General features: G+C 40.7%; 2 protein-coding genes across 8 annotated transcripts in view; both read right to left on the minus strand.

Moving 5' to 3' along the window:
* Window positions 1–15234, minus strand: part of wdr70 (WD repeat domain 70) — an 86264-nt gene extending 71030 nt beyond the window's left edge. The window contains exons 1-8 of the mRNA XM_014130171.3: window positions 15065–15234; window positions 14178–14231; window positions 13979–14062; window positions 13804–13897; window positions 13429–13639; window positions 12501–12560; window positions 6879–7012; window positions 186–339 (exon numbers count right to left, since the gene is read on the minus strand). Of these exons, the coding sequence (XP_013985646.1) occupies window positions 186–339; window positions 6879–7012; window positions 12501–12560; window positions 13429–13639; window positions 13804–13897; window positions 13979–14062; window positions 14178–14231; window positions 15065–15089 (816 nt within the window). The 5' untranslated portion in view covers window positions 15090–15234. The remainder of the gene's footprint in view (window positions 1–185; window positions 340–6878; window positions 7013–12500; window positions 12561–13428; window positions 13640–13803; window positions 13898–13978; window positions 14063–14177; window positions 14232–15064) is intronic.
* A 373-nt stretch (window positions 15235–15607) lies between these two features.
* cplane1 (ciliogenesis and planar polarity effector 1) overlaps window positions 15608–16843 on the minus strand; it is a 29649-nt gene continuing 28413 nt past the window's right edge. For all 7 annotated transcript variants that reach the window (XM_082955292.1, XM_014130102.3, XM_082955290.1 and 4 more), the window contains one exon: window positions 15608–16253. In XM_082955292.1, the coding sequence (XP_082811418.1) occupies window positions 15961–16253 (293 nt within the window). In that variant the 3' untranslated portion in view covers window positions 15608–15960. The remainder of the gene's footprint in view (window positions 16254–16843) is intronic.

Raw genomic sequence — 16843 nt, forward strand, 5'->3', positions numbered from 1 at the left:
CCTGCAGCTGCAGAACATACAGTGCAGGGGTCATCCCTGACACAAAGCTAAGGTCCAGGCCCGAATGCTTGTTTGAGTGGCCACCGACAGGGGGGGAAGGCCATAGTGTCCGATGGCTATATCTCTTCCCTTCTCAGTAACAGAGGAAGCACATATCAGAGAGTAGGTGGTGGATGAGTGTGTACCTTGGTGTTAGCCATGTCCACGATGTACTGGTCTCCCTTGGGACACTCCATAACCGGGAACCCGTCTCGGTCCAACACCTTGGCCTGGGCATTCCCAGAGACCACCAGGATGACATCACCAGTGATGCTGTATTGCAGGGACCTGATCTGGTGGCTGAGAGGGGACACAATGGGAGAGGATGAGAAAGGCAAAGCTTTTTTACTTATCATTCCCGTGGCTACCATTGGTCATTCCTGAAATGCGTGCGGTAAGTGTCTTTGTGGGAGTTTCTGTTGAATTGGTGAGAGACATCTGCTAGGTCTGAACGTGTACGGCATCAGAGCTACAGCGATGTCATATAACAGCTTTAAATCCCGAAGCAGTTTTAGACAAAAACCTGTTACCATAGGAACCGTGACAACACACATCACAGAGAGTTAGCGGAAACGGTCAGACGTTCGGCCCATTAGATTTGGACCAGACAGACCAACAGTGGAGATGTCTAGGTCTGGGCCTCTCTCTGTCTTGTCCCTCAGACTCAACACAATGAAAGGTCTGTTAGACTGGGACAGAAGAATGGAACACACTGCGGCTAACCTTGGCTGCACTAAACATAGTTGGGTTTCTTCTTTCCAGCAAGAAAAGGAGTGGAGAGGTTTAAATATGAGCCCAAAGATTGGGATTTAGCCTAACCAGCAACCCATTCACAATGCCAATCCATGCGCTGAACTCTTACTGTTACCTCCTACTCCATGCAAGCACGCACACCACACGTGTCACGCAACACACACACATAACCACTCTCCCAAAGTGCAGATAGCAATTCAGGTCAATATCAAACTGCATTAACACAGCAGGGGGTAGAGGGGCCAGCCAGGTTTCGTGCGGGGAGCAGAACGCTTAGGGAGTGGGACCATAGTGAAATAAAACTGGGTTAACATCTCTGTTCCTACCTCCAGGGGCTGGAGCACAGACAGCCATCACTACATTTCCTTCGGAGGAAGAGTCAACAACACTGAACCAATCAAGGTTCCTCATTAAGCGGAAATAACCCCTCGTTTTTAACTCGTGTGCCCTGCAGGTCGATGGAGAAACAGTGGGCTTCACACGGCTCTCCAAATACGGCCTAGTGTGTCAGTGACCGCAGAGACTATTGGACAGCTCTGTAATCAGGCTAAATGTGGCGTAGAGTTCTGCTAATAAGATTCAGGGAAAGCCCGCTCCAGCTCAGCCCATTGGTTCTCAAAACCCCTGAGAGAATGTATTCATTGATGGGTTCCACGAAACAAACATTAAATACGCACAGTGATACACATGTACACAAACACATACACAAGCTCTTCTCTCATCTGCATCCGAGTATACAGTATTTAGGTTAGGTCCATTTAATTAAAGGGAGAAGATCCATTCCTCTGACATGAGGTACTAAGGTTAACATGAGGTGCGCTGAAGCAATACAACAACATGTTTGTGCATGTGTATGAGCATTTTGATAGCAGGGTTTCCTTAGCTGGTAATTGCCGTTTTTTGGCCAATAAAATAAATTAAAAGCCGATAAATACAATTGTAGCAGGACAAATTGTTCCGGGGTGCATATCAGACTCAATAGAATATATTGAAAGAACGGGTTCAGAATATTAGGGATAAATGAAATTAAGCCATCTAAATATATGCATATTCGTCTCTGCTTCAGCACCAATTGGTAGACTTAAAAATACTCTGATTTTGTAGATTATTTAGGGTTGGGAAAGTATTTATGAATCATAAAAAAAGGTTTAGAGCCTTTACGCACTAAATATATTGATGAATAAAAAAATCCAGTGGGTTGACTCATCCTGAAAGTTGCCATATCTCAAGTTTGATCGTTGCGATATTGGAACAGTGTTTCCGCTGCAGTCATTTAACTGTGGCGCTGCGCCACGGCACAATCATTGCTTCCATGGCAAAAAAATATGGAACGTGAAAAAACATCTGTCGTGGCGCACTTTGAATATGCTAGAACAGGCCACAAATCAGACAACCCCATTGTAGAATAGTTTACCTATTTACCTAGTCGGCTAGTTGTTGTGTGTTCTATGTGAGATATATATTCCTCTCGAGGCGCATTTAAGTTACGAGTGCCATAGGGAGGGAAACCTGCATTCTGACAAGCAGTCAATGCACAACAATTCCTTTAATCGTGGGGAAAATAGCAGTTTAAATGGCCTTTGTTAAAAAGAAGGCAATCCCAGCTTTCCATTCCTACTTTATTTGTCAACTCCTAAATATGCGCAAACTGCAGTGTCATGGTTAAGCACCATACACCTCTGCAAATCCCTGTGAGTGCATAGGGGAGAGTAGGGCTAACTGTAACGGGTCAATTGTAGAGTAATTTGGACTTAAAACGCCACCCTATGAAGTGGTTTCTTGGAGAAGTACAGACAGGGAACGTGCTACCCCGGGTGGCGGTTTACCCCAAGTTACCTAAACATATAGGCTTACATTAAATTCACTGTGTTTATGCAAGATTTTTGGGACATAAAATTCATCAATAGGATGCTAACTAGTTAAAAGATTACATTTGGGATCTAACTAATGATTAGCCCAACAGGGTGAAAGCAGATAGGCAACCCCATGCTTCAGCCTATGCTGCATCAGTTGGGCTACAGATGGTAATGCTCATTGCTAATAGCATACCTGATAATACGGGCCATAATATGGAAAATTGCCACATTCAACTCTTCAACCCATGTTAATGTTGGAAGATTAGTGTACACAGAATTATAATAGGGAGAATAGCGTACAATAGTAGGCAACATCCTTGTCTATTGCCTGCACTAACGACGGAACTGTGTGATGACACGGCCAATTAATTATTGCACCATGCGTCGGGTTCAAACTGTTACGACTTGGTCTGCTCTCCGCTACATAACGATTTAATCACCCTACATGTTTTTTTACTAATGATCCTCAGCAACAACCACACGGCCGTGACGCCGTTTACAGAGGAAGCAAATGAAGGTAAACGAAACATGTCATTAAATGGAATGATGTAGGCTATACCAACTGAAAAGAACTAACAGTAAAATGGCAGTTGAATATGTGTGGTTATTAGGCCTATTGACGGTCGATACTGATAGAGGCTAATACTTCACTTGATACAAATAGAAAACAGAGAACGTCCGGGTAGCCTATAATTAAGAGTGCCCATCAGTGCAAGTTAAAATGCTGTACAATTTAAATGTAAAACTTTACTTTAAGTCGATATGCTTCAGGTTGCTGCCATATGAGTGGTTTCACATTTGTCTCCAGCGATTATAAGATAAAATAGATTTAAAAGTGGAATGTATATTTACAATTCCCTTATCCAAACAGATACTCATTTATCAATCGCTCTTATCAAGTTATACACCGAGTGTACAAAACATTAGCCCGAGACTGTCCCGCGCAGCTCCCCCTGGGACTGTCCCCGCGCCGCTCCCCCGGGACTGCCCCGCGCAGCTCAGAATAAATATCAGCACACAGGTATTTACACGAGATTGAACTGGTCGATCTCAAAGGGAGTCCTGGTCGATCTGCAAACTGTTCTGTAAAAAAAAATGTATATATATATATATATATATATATATATATATATATATATATATATATATATAAAGCCAATTATATTTTTTTTCGTCTTGGGCTGTTGGCCGTAAGTGAACCCGATTCAGCTGCCCTGCTCGCAGGGAAGGCAACTGTTGCCATTTAGAACCATTTCATTTGTCTGAAGGTACAAAAGCTACAGCAAAGTTGATTCTGTGAGAGTTCAAAACATTTAAAACCATGACTAGAGAAGACTGTCAACGAATACAGCAAAGAGCTGCTGTTTATGTTGAAGTTCTTACTCAGCACTGTCAACACTTTGTGTCACTGCAGCAGTAATGAACGAGTAGGAAAGTGTTTCTATAGGCTTGCATTGTTGTTAATATTAGAGGCTTGGGTCTTTTTTAATATCAAGGAATATTTCACTTACTCTGTTCATAGGAGTAACAACATGAATTTGTGCATGAGGCAGAAATAATGCGGTGCGACTCGAGTTTTGCCATCAGTTGGAAGACGATGTCCCTTTCTGGTCAGTGTCAGTGGAGGAAAGGGAGAGCGGAGGGATGTTGAAAGGCAGACCCTGAGTCTGCTGCTCTCTCCCTCTGCTGAGACTGACCATAAGATGCAGGCACCATCAGCCCGGTAAAATAAAAAATAAATGCTAATTATTTAAATGGATGCTCACTCAGGTGTGCCTCACAGGTAACACAACAATGGATCTATTACCGGTGTGATCATATAGCCTACCTTATATTTTGAGCTAAAAATGGCCCGAACAACAATGCATTGGCAGGGCAATTCAAGCAAAGTCAATATGCGGTGATAATGTATTGGGCCTATAGCTTACTGCACAAACCTCATTGCTATGGTACAGTTGGTTAATTGGTTAATGTTGCATAGGCTTGAATAAGCTAAGTAGCCAATAGGCAGAGGGTAGCATAATTTATCTGATTCTCTGTACTAATGGTATTGTAATAATAATGCATTTTATTTGCATCAAACAACAACATTTTCAGTCACCTCCTTGTCTGAAGGACAAGTAGATAAACAGGTTAATGTCAAGCCCTGCATGTTTTGTTCAAATGTCTCATGGAATGAACAAAACACATTGGTTACTACTGTAGGCTGAATGATAGAACAGCTGTTTCCATGTTAAAATGTTATGGGATGCATTTTCTCCATTGTTTTTTATGGTAGGCCACTCTGGTAGGCCTACATTATGATCAAGTAGCCACAGTAGCCTACTTGGCCACTGTTAAAACTGTAACTTCAAGCGGGTACAGCCTCAGGGTTCACAGTAAACGTGTGCTGTAAGTTGGGCTCAGCAGACCTGAAATTTGCTCAGTTCCCAAAAAAATTGAGAGAACATTGCTGACCAGGTGAAAGCTATGATCCCTTATTGATGTCACCTGTTAAATCCACTTCAATCAGTGTAGATGAAGGGGAGGAGACAGGTTAAAGAAGGATTTTTAAGCCTGAAGACAATTGAGACATGGATTATGTATGAGTGCCATTCAGAGGGTGAATGGGCAAGACAAAATATTCAAGTGCCTTTGAACTGGGTATGGTAGTTTGTGCCAGGTGCACTAGTTTCAGTGTGTAAAGTACTGCAATGCTGCTGGGTTTTTCCACACTTAGCAGTTTCCCCTGTGTATCAAGAATGGTCCACCACCCAAAGGACATCTAGCCAACTTGACACAACTGTGGGAAGCATTGGAGTCAACATGGACCAGCATCCCTGTGGAATGCTTAATACCATGTAGAGTCCATGCCCTGATGAATTGAGGCTGTTCTGAGGGCAAAAGGGGGTGCAACTTAGTGTAAATTAAAGTGCATGGAGAATGGTGTTTTTTTAATATCTACAAACATTCAGTCCATGTTTTTTTCCACTTGGAACCGGTAGGTTCACTAGACTTTACTCATGGTTTCCTCGCGTGTAAAGGTGGTGGAATTAAGTCAAGGTCAGAATATGGCATATCTCTAGACACACCACCACACCTTTATTTATTCCATCTCCACCCCAAACAAATAGCTGGTGAATAGCATGCTATTATCATGCTTAAATTCAAGGTCAGAACAGAGAGAAAAGTGCATAGAAAGGGAATTACGTTGCATTTACGTTTACTTAACTCGGGTCTGAATTCCCCCCATAGTGAAAAGCCTACAAGGGGATACGTTTTAATATTGTAGTGGACAAATATGAGAAGAACGTTGGCGCAGCCAAATGCAGGCTACTGTGCAACTCTCTATTCAGGTAGGATGCTATTTTTTTAACTTATTTTTTCATATTAATAATTTAAACAAAATATCATTATTACAATATATCATTGTTATTATTGTAGGCCTATTTATTGATCTAAACCAGCTCCTTAATAATGCTGAATGTGTTTTGTTTCATTCTGTTGAGACATTTTGGTTGGCTAAATGAAGTTTAATCTGTCTTTATAATTGTGTGCCCCATATTTAGTTTAAGGTTATAAGTAGGCTTGTTGTAAAATTAATATTATTAGCCTATTGCTATCATTTGTTGATTACAGTAGGCACTAGCCTTTTTTTAGTAATTGCTGCAATTGCGACCAGAGTTACTCCTATTATCTACCAATATAATGCTTATCTTAATAAAGAAAAATATTCTGCAAAAAAAATTCATGAATTAGCCTCCTTCTGTACACCTATATCTGTATAGCAGACGCAGTAGCCTATCTGGCAAGGATAAAGAAATACATGTCGGTGTCGTAGCATGCTGCCGCCATCTCTCTCTCTGAGGCTAGGCCTACGTTTCTCTTTCTTCATATATATTAATATCATACATTGGACTCCTAAGCCTATAGGTGTATGCATGCAATGCCCTGATGCATTTATCACTCAAATCTCCGACAGCTGAACCGTGATGTGGACAACTATTGTTTAAGGAAAGTAAAAACCAATAAAACAACTGGCTGTAAAGTTTTGTATACGCTACACATCACAAACAAGGAAGTGTTTTTGTCATTATAAGCTTTTTTTTTAAGGTAAAAATTGCTCATTTGGCCAATATCCCTCGTTTATTGATGGCTCTGGCTGCATGGGTGGACGGCCTAATGGGTTACGCTCCCAATGCACTCTGTTTGATAGGCATGTGTATGTTCTAGTCTAGGTGGAGGACACACCATTCGCAGGGCTGTATTGTTCTGAAGGAATTCAGAGCTGCATCCATCCCAGCAAAGTCCCAGAAGCGCACGTCAAAGTCGTATCCCCCGGTGACCAGACGGGCTCCAGAGGGGTCCAATGCCAAGGCCGACACCTGAGGAGGGAGGGAGCAAACAAACAGAGGTTACTTTCACCTGCCGGGGACCTTATACACCTAACTAACACCTAGTTGCTACTAGGTTAACAGCACACCACCTAACCAGCCAGCTTAGTGTACAATGGACACAATCTTGGCTGAGGGTCCCAGTAGTTTGTCTGGATGTGCATTGCCTAGTCTTTTAACACTAGAACCGCCATAGGCCAACGGCCACTGACATTTGATTTAGTAAATTAAAGAAATCAATCCCCAAAAAAGCTTTGTCCTGCTGCTTCCCTGACTTTTTCTAAATGGTTGTATTTTACACAGCTCAATTGTCAGAATGTTGAAACCACAGAGAAGTATTTAGTGCCTTTTACTCAGTTTTTTCCCACACCTACTCCTAACTTAACCTGCAAGACAATGTGCTGTAGGATGTTGGTACCCAGCCAGGCGTTAATGCATCTCTCTCTCCTCACTGAATGAATGACAAATGAATGAATGGCCGATAATTGTGCACGTTGCTTCACAATTGAATTTAAATTAGGACCAACTGAATGTTAAGGAGGGTGAAGAAGTTGATTTAATTGTGAAAAAATGGTGTAATGATGAGTTTGTGTTATGCCTATTTATCAGCGTTGGAGCTTATGTTATTTTGACCGTGCTGCTTGTGAGTTGATACCGTTCTCTTTTACATTTTACTTTGTAAAAAGAAGCTGTTACGGGACTGTTTTATTTACTGTAACTCTATTACTAATCAAATGTATTGGAAGGGAAATGAAAACATGCTGTGTGTTGGAGTTGTTCTTTAGAATAATACGAAACATATCCTTTACTCTATCCAACTTCATGAGTGGGAAACAAACGATGCCAGTCAGCCTGCACAACCGGCCATCGAAACTACACACTATACCCAAACTAATTGCACACATAAGAGTTAGCCAATAGACAGGATTACATTTTTTCAATAATCTGATGAGTGACAATATTAGGCCTATCAGTTGTCAAATTGAACATGAAGAGATGGGCGCATCTTGTAATTTACAAATGCAGGGAAAGGATCATCACTTTATTGAATCCTCCTTCAGAGTCACATGCAGGTAAAACACTTTGATTTCTATACAGTATCTGAAAGAAGATATTCTGGCATTTCTATTACACTTACCTTTGTCTAATAACTCTCATAATTCAAGAGGTGCAGCTCTATTTCCAAGAATATCAGTGCTGTCCATGTGCTCATCACATGACCACACGTGCAGTAGCATTGCTCTGGCTACGATGCAAAAACTAGTAACATAATGAATTTAAAATTCAAATATGCTATTTATTTATGCAATTCATCCTTTACAATTGTTCATGCACTGACACTTTTGTTTAGGAATACAGCAAATCATTTAACCTGGCCGATTACTAGTAATACTAATTATACTATTTAATGATACTATTCATTAATTAATTCTACTATTTCATTATACTATACTAATTCATTACATTTACGTCATTTAGCAGACGCTCTTATCCAGAGCGACTTACAAATTGGTGCATTCACCTTATGATATCCAGTGGAACAACCACTTTACAATAGTACATCTATATCATCATGTTGTGGGGGGGTTAGAAGGATTACTTTATCCTATCCCAGACCCTCCTGCAGCAAAGCACCCCCACAACATGATGCTGCCACCCCTGTGCTTCACGGTTGGGATGGTGTTCTTCGGCTTGCAAGCCTCCCCCTTTTTCCTCCAAACAAATTATACTATTAATTGATTACTCTATTACTAATCACATCTACAAATAAAGTTGTTCAAATGGATTACAATGAAATGTAGGCTACAGGCCTCAGTATTTTCTAGGTCATTGTAGAAATATACAAAACATATTCTTGACTCAAAACAAATTTCTATTGTGTATTGTTTTTTTTTATGATATATTTCCACAAATAATTATTAAATTAATCCTTTATTATATATATATATATATATATATATATATATATATATATATATATATATATATATATATATATATTATACAGTTGAAGTCGGAAGTTTACATACACCTTAGCCAAAAATACATTTAAACTCAGTTTTTCACAATTCCTGACATTTAATCCTAGTAAAAAATCCCTGTTTTAGGTAAATTAGGATGACCAGTTTATTTTAAGAATGTGAAATGTCAGAATAATAGTACAGAGTGATTTATCTCAGCTTTTATTTCTTTCATTACATTCCCCGTGGGTCAGAAGTTTACATACACTCAATTAGTATTTGGTAGCATTGCCTTTAAATTGTTTAACTTGGGTCAAACGTTTTGGGTAGCCTTCCACAAGCTGACAGAGCTGGAGTAACTGAATCAGGTTTGTAAGCCTCCTAGCACGCACATGCCTTTTCAGTTCTGCCCACAAATTTTCTATGGGATTGAGGTCAGGGCTTTGTGATGGCCACTCCAATACCTTGACTTTGTTGTCGTTAAGCCATTTTGCCACAACTTTAGAAGTATGCTTGGGGTCATTGTCCATTTGGAAGACCAATTTGTGACCAAGCTTTAACTTCCTGACTGATGTCTTGAGATGTTGCTTCAATATATCCACCTAATTTTCCTTCCTCATGATGCCATCTATTTTGTGAAGCGCACCAGACCCTTCTGCAGCAAAGCACCCCCACAACATGATGCTGTCACCCCTGTGCTTCACGGTTGGGATGGTGGTCTTTGGCTTGCAAGTCCCCCCCTTTTCCCTCCAAACATAACAATGGTCATTATGGCCAAACAGTTCTATTTTTGTTTCATCAGACCAGAGTACATTTCTCCAAAAAGTACGACCTTTGTCCCCATGTGCAGTTGCAAACCGTAGTCTGGCTTTTTTATGGTGGTTTTGGAGCAGTGGATTCTTCCTTGCTGAGCGGCCTTTCAGGTTATGTCAATATAGTACTCGTTTTACTGTGGATATAGATACTTTTGTAGCTGTTTCCTCCAGCATCTTCACAATGTCCTTTGCCGTTGTTCTGGGATTGATTTGCACTTTTCACACCAAAGTATGTTTATCTCAAGGAGACAGAACGTGTCTCCTTCCTGAGCGGTATGACGGCTACGTGGTCCCATGGTGTTTATACTTGCTTACTATTGTTTGTACAGATGAACGTGGTACCTTCAGGCGTTTGGAAATTGCTCCCAAGGATGAACCAGACTTGCGGCGGTCCAAAAAAAAATTCTGAGGTCTTGGCTGATTTCTTTTGATTTTCCCATGACGTCAAGCAAAGAGGCACTGAGTTTGAAGGTAGGCCTTGAAATACATCCACAGGTATATCTCCAATTGACTCAAATGATGTAAATTAGCCTATCAGAAGCTTCTAAAGTCATGACATCATTTTCTGTAATTTTCCAAGCTGTTTAAAGGCATCTGAGTGTATGTAAACTTCTGACCCACCGGAATTGTGATACAGTGAATTATAAGTGAAATAATCTGTCTGTAAACAATTGTTGGAAGAATTACTTGTGTCATGCACACAGTAGACGTCTTAACCGACTTGCCAAAACTATAGTTTGTTAACAAGAAATTTGTGAGTGGTTGAAAAAGGAGTTTTAATGACTCCAACCTAAGGGTATATATATATATATATATATATATATATATATATATATATATATATATATATATATATATATATATACATACATATATACACACACATACATACACACAGGTCAAAAGTTTTAGAACACCTACTCATTCAAGGGTTTTTCTTTATTCTTTACTATTTTCTACATTGTAGAATAATAGTGAAGACATGAAAACTATGAACACATATGGAATCATGTAGTAACCAAAATATATTTTAGATTCTTCGAAGTAGCCACCCTTTGCCTTGATGACAGCTCTGTACACTCTTGGCATTCTCTCAGCCAGCTTCATGAGGAATGATTTTACAACAGTCTTGAAGGAGTTCCAACATATGCTGAGCACTTGTTGGCTCCTTTCCTTCACTATGCGGTCCAACTGATCCCAAACCATCCTAATTGGGTTGAGGTCAGGTGATTGTGAAGGCCAGGTCATCTGATGCAGCACTCCATCCCTCTCCTCGGTCAAATAGCCCTTATACAGCCTGGAGGTGTGTTGGGTCATTGTCCTGTTGAAAAACAAATGATAATCCCACTAAGCGCAAACCAGATGGGATGGCGTATCGCTGCAGAATGCTGTGGTAGCCATGCTGGTTAAGTGTGCCATGAATTCCAAATAAATCTCTGACAGTGTCACCAGCAAAGCACCCCCACACCATCACACCTCTTTCTCCATGCTTCACAGTGGGAACCCCACATGCGGAGATCATCCGTTCCCCTATGATAGAAGGTTGGAACCAAAATCTCAAATTTGGACTCATATGACCAAAGGACAGATTTCCACCGGTCTAATGTCCATTGCTCGCATTTCTTGGCCCAAGCAAGTCTCTTCTTATTATTGGTGTCCTTTAGTAGTGGTTTCTTTGCAGCAATTCGACCATGAAGGCCTGATTCACACAGTCTCCTCTGAACAGTTGATGTTGAGATGTGTCTGTTAATCTGAACTCTGTGAAGCATTTATTTGGGCTGCAATCTGTGGTGCAGTTAACTCTAACTTGTCCTTCAGGTCTTAAAGTAATGATGGACTGTCGTTTCTCTTTGCTTATTTGAGCTGTTCTTACCATAATATGGACTTCCTATTTTACGAAATAGCGCTATCTTCTGTATACCCCCCAATACCTTGTCAGAAGACAACTGATTGGCTCAAATGCATTAAGGAAAGAAATTCCACAAATTAACAAGGCACACCTGTTAATTGAAACGCATTCCAGATGACTGCCTCATGAAGCTGGATGAGAGAATGCCAAGAGCGTGTAAAGCTGTCATTAAGGCTAAGGGTGGCTACTATATAATATACATTTTGATTTGTTTAACACTTTTTTGGTAACTACATGATTCCACATGTTATTTCATAGTCTTGATGTCTTCACTATTATTCTACAATGTAGAAAATAGTAAAGAATAAAGAAAACCCTTGAACAAGTAGGTGTGTCCAAACATTTGACTAGTACTGTACATACAACAACAAAATAAATGGGAAATTGGAAATGATGCAGACAATTACAATGATGGAAGCGACAATCTATCTGCAATATTGAAGCTGATCTACCCCGTAAACAAATAATATGTTTATAATAGTTTATGCACTATTTATCAAGCGTTGGTGCTTATGTTTGCTGCACCTTGCACCTATGCATCTGATGCATATGCTAAAGGATACGCCCGGTAACGTTCTCTAGCAGGTACTGATAGACTGAAAGGCCAGGCAGTTCTATTGTTAATGAGTCCTAGGAGGGAAATATGCAAATGAATGGGTGCTATATTTAAACGGGCTCATGAGTGCAATGAGTAACAACGAGCAGTTTGGAATCCACTTTGGAAAGGTTATATAACACCGCAGTTAATAAATATAGAGGGGGGGTTATAGAGAGGAAAGTTGGAAAATGCTTACCGTTTTGGTGCCATGCTGCAGAGTAATCTCATGAGTGTCTGGAATCTTCTTCACTGGATTCTGAGAGAGAGAGAGGGACAGGAAGTTGCCTGTCATACATGTGTGGATGAAGGTGGAGTGGGCTGCTTGGCACTCTGTCATACACAATATTTCAGCTTTAATGGGCTGTGTGATAGGCTGGTTTTCTCCCACAGCAGGGTCCACTAACTACACCTACACCCAATGGGAGGGCTGCATTTGGCCTGAGGGCCGTGTTATTACCAGAGGCCAACATGTCACAGGCCACCATCCATCACATAGCCCCACAGCGGCCTCAAATCACACCTGCTCTGAGAACGCTGGGTGTCTGGCCTATATCACCCATAACATACACACAGCAAAGAGACTTTTACTACTTCGAGAGAGAGAGAGGGGGACAACACTTTTTTAAGGAGAAAACCATCTGGCCAAGTGTCTTTGGGCGGTGCATTTCGGTGGCCTACATACTTTAAAATGATGGCTTTTTGTTATGGTTTATCAGGAGGTGATGTGAGAAAGCCAACTCTTGCTTTCCCAAGCAGTACACCAAGATTGCACTGGGTCGACTCACAATACATTATTGTGTAAAAGGGAATGATAAAGCAAGTCTCATGAAATGTTAAGAGTGTACTGGCCTCCAGTGGTATAACATAGTAAGAACACACCATGTAAATAAATATGTGGCTTCAGGACTGTAAAAAATGTTCAGTGTTGCAGACTGAAATGTATAAAGATCATAATTATGAACCTATTTGGTCTGCTTATGTAAATTGTTTATTGTTGCAGACAGAAATGTATGTACTTATGTAAAGGTTTAGCAACAGTATGGGAGCAGATGTTTTTAGCCTCAAGCAAATCTACTGTAAAATGTTTAGTTGTTTCCTTGTGTCATAAGTGGAAACAGACTTACATCATCTTCATCATCCTGCATATCATCATCATCATCGTCTTCATCGTCAGCTGTGCTTCCTCTGTACCCTGGTGGTAGTGGTGGCCCCACTAAGTCCTCATCATCCTCCTGACCAGTCAGTTGTTTGGGCACTGGGGGGCCAATAAGCTCTGAGTCTGAGTCAGAGTCTGAGTCACTGCTGCCACTGCCACTACTGCTCTCCTCCTTCTTCCTGTTGGGTAGTATGTAATAGAGACCCATGGGTTTCAATAATCTAGCCAAATCCGCATACTGGTAATACCACTCAATTTGAAATGACCCTCCCACACAGTTAATTTCACTCTGAGCATATGAAAGTCATTGGTCAGTTAGGATGGATGGGATTGTTTGTGTTACCTGGGTGCAGGGGCAGGGGCTCTGTCTCTCTGTTTGGCGCTTGATGCCTTGGCTGTATGGGAGCTCTCCCCAATTTCCTCTTTCTGCCTCTCCTCTGGAGAAGGCTGAGGTTAGACACTTAAAACACACACACACACAGACTGAGTTAAAGGGCACGTAGCTATTTGTCACTAACCTAATACTAGTTGACTCCTCTCGATTGCTGTTCTTCGGGTCTGCTCAAAGATGGCATCCAGGTCAAAGGTGCGAGCTTTCTTTCCTGGAGTGAAGAGCGGAACGGTGGTATGAAAATGCTGTACTCACCTATTAAAATACTTTTTTGGTGAATATGTTGACGTCAGGTTGATATGAAGGCCAATGGAAGTAACACTTACCAAAACCAGAGAATCCCATGACAGAGGCCATATCTCCATCACTCTGGTCAGATGCTAAAAGACAAGAAAAGGATTCAATCACACTAGCTGCTTCATTCATTCACTACTTTCTCTCAACATGAAATCACTACCATTGTCAATACTTAATGTTACCATTGTCACACCAAGAACCAACCAAAAATCAGACAGACTGTATACATTATTTACTGATAGACTGACTACACCAGTGTGTCTATTGTATTTCACAAGCCAGCTCACATATGCACTCACCCACGCCCACACATCTGTACATCTTATGCACAAACACATACGACACGACTTCTATTACTATTGCAAAAAATATTGCACAATTTAAACACTTTGCTGACCATATCCCCTATCGCACATGCAACTATTGTACATGTTTGAGTGCCTTTGTATTATATTTTCACTGAATTTCTATTTGATCTTTATTGCTTATTTTTTTTATATTATACTGTTGTCGCATTGTTGAGGTGAACCTGCAAGTAAGCGTGTCATTTTACTGTGTCTGTGTACATGTGTATCCTGTGCATATGACACATACAATTGACTACCTAGCGCATTACAAACTGCACGAGGACACAAACTTCTGTTCGGTTGAGCTACTTTGCAGTTGGACCCGTTTAATTAAGAAAACATTTAGGAGTGCACTGTTCATTGAAAGAATAGTCGTAGCAGAGATGCTGTAGTAGCTAACTAGCTACCAAACAAGCTAGCTAGCAGCAGCAACAACAACAACAGGATGATTTCTCTCACATTCGTTATATTGAATAATCATGCTTGCTGCTAACATTGTCCTCTGCAACCATTTATTCAGTTAATTATAAAATTGACCCCCAAAAAACAGCTAATAACGTAACATTTACCGTTGCCCGTTTTGTTAGGATCCATGTTTTTTTTTTAAGTTAACTTGAACTGTGACCCGGAAGCTACTTAAATATTTCAACAAAAGCGCCAATACTGCCAAATAGTGGTCATTTCTAGTTATTGATAATATTGTCACTTCCAGTCATTGACCATTTGTGCAGATTCTGTATCTTCCAAAAAAAGAGGCGCCCTTACCCTTTCTAGTACTATCAAGGAATTTATAAAAATATATTTTTTTAAATGTTGAGCTTTGCCACAAAGCAATGACTAACTACATTCAAACTATATTTCACTTTTTTCCTGAGTGGAAATCAACATTTTATTTTTCTTTATTTTACCTTTATTTAACTAGGCAGATCAGTTAAGAACAAATTCTTATTTTCAATGACGGTCTAGGAACAGTGGGTTAACTGCCTTGTTCAGGGGCAGAACAACAGATTTTTACCTTGTCGATCTTGCAACCTTTCGGTTACTAGTCCAACGCTCTAACCACTAGGCTACCTGCCACCCACATCAACTGGTCATATAAGCTCACACAAAAATAAATAAGCAGGTATTTAAGACCCAAAACAAAAATGTCATATACACACACTGGATCTCCAAAAATAGACCTGACAAACTCATACAATACACTACAAAGATATGGCATGAGTACCAATATGATGCTGATTCTCTGGTAAAAGCTGGTACCAAGAGGATGCATGACAAGACACACAGTACTGACTGCCCTCCACATGCGCCCATGAACAGTTGAGACGCTTTCAAGTAATATCACAGCGTATAGGCACATCAATGGTTTTAATGTTGTGATCCTTCCCTTGTGACCCTGTGCTCCTCTTGTCCCTCAAGATAGTCATCCTCGTCTCTGCATGACGATGGGGATGCTCAAAGTCAATCAAATGGCCCCTTCCGAGGCCACGATGCTTTCAATGGCAGCCCAGTCCAGTTTGCTGAGGATGCTGCCAGTGCTCTCTGACAGGGTATCCAGTCTGTCCAGCCCTGTTCCCCCAGCTCTAGCCACCACACCACCCTGGCCCTCTGAGTTCTCCAGCCCCAGCAACCTGCAGATCTCTGGAGGGGGGTTCCATGGGCTCACCACCTCCTCCTCCCTCTTTTCAGTCTCTCTCTGCTCCCTTGCTCCTCCACCTCTTCGTCCAGGTGACGACTGGATCACTTCTCTTCTCCACTCTACAGGGCGAAACAGGGTATAACTTTAATCTGTATTACCTAAACACATGGTTGGGTAGGTTACTTTCTAAATGTAATCCGTTACAGTTACCTGTCCAAAATTGTAATCAGTAACGTAACTTTTTGATTACCCAAACTCAGTAACGTAATCTGATTACATTCAGTTACTTTTAATGACTTTCCCTTTAAGAGGCATTAGAAGAAGACAAAAACGTATGTTACCAATTGAACGACATCTATTGCAGGATAAATCAATGTTAAAGTTTACATAGCTGGCGATATATTGATGTAAAATGTTACTTTATGGGTTGGTTATATATTCTTGATCTTCAAGAATAGGACTTAGAAATATGGAAGTATAGGTTAGCCAAATTGTTTTACCTGAGCATAACCCCAAAACAAAGGACTTATTAGCCAGCCCTACTGTGTTGTTTATGATTTTGTCATGGAGGACTGATTGGGGTCATTGAGTCGAGTTGAAAAATAAATGCTGCGCTCATGGAACGGCATGCTTTGAGCACTACTGAAAAGTGCTATTTACATGTGAAAAATGTATGCCATATGCTGCATTTGCTATAGGCCTATTGTTT

Source organism: Salmo salar, chromosome 01, assembly GCF_965601325.2.
Source record: "Salmo salar chromosome 01, fSalSal1, whole genome shotgun sequence".
Taxonomy (NCBI): domain Eukaryota; kingdom Metazoa; phylum Chordata; class Actinopteri; order Salmoniformes; family Salmonidae; genus Salmo; species Salmo salar.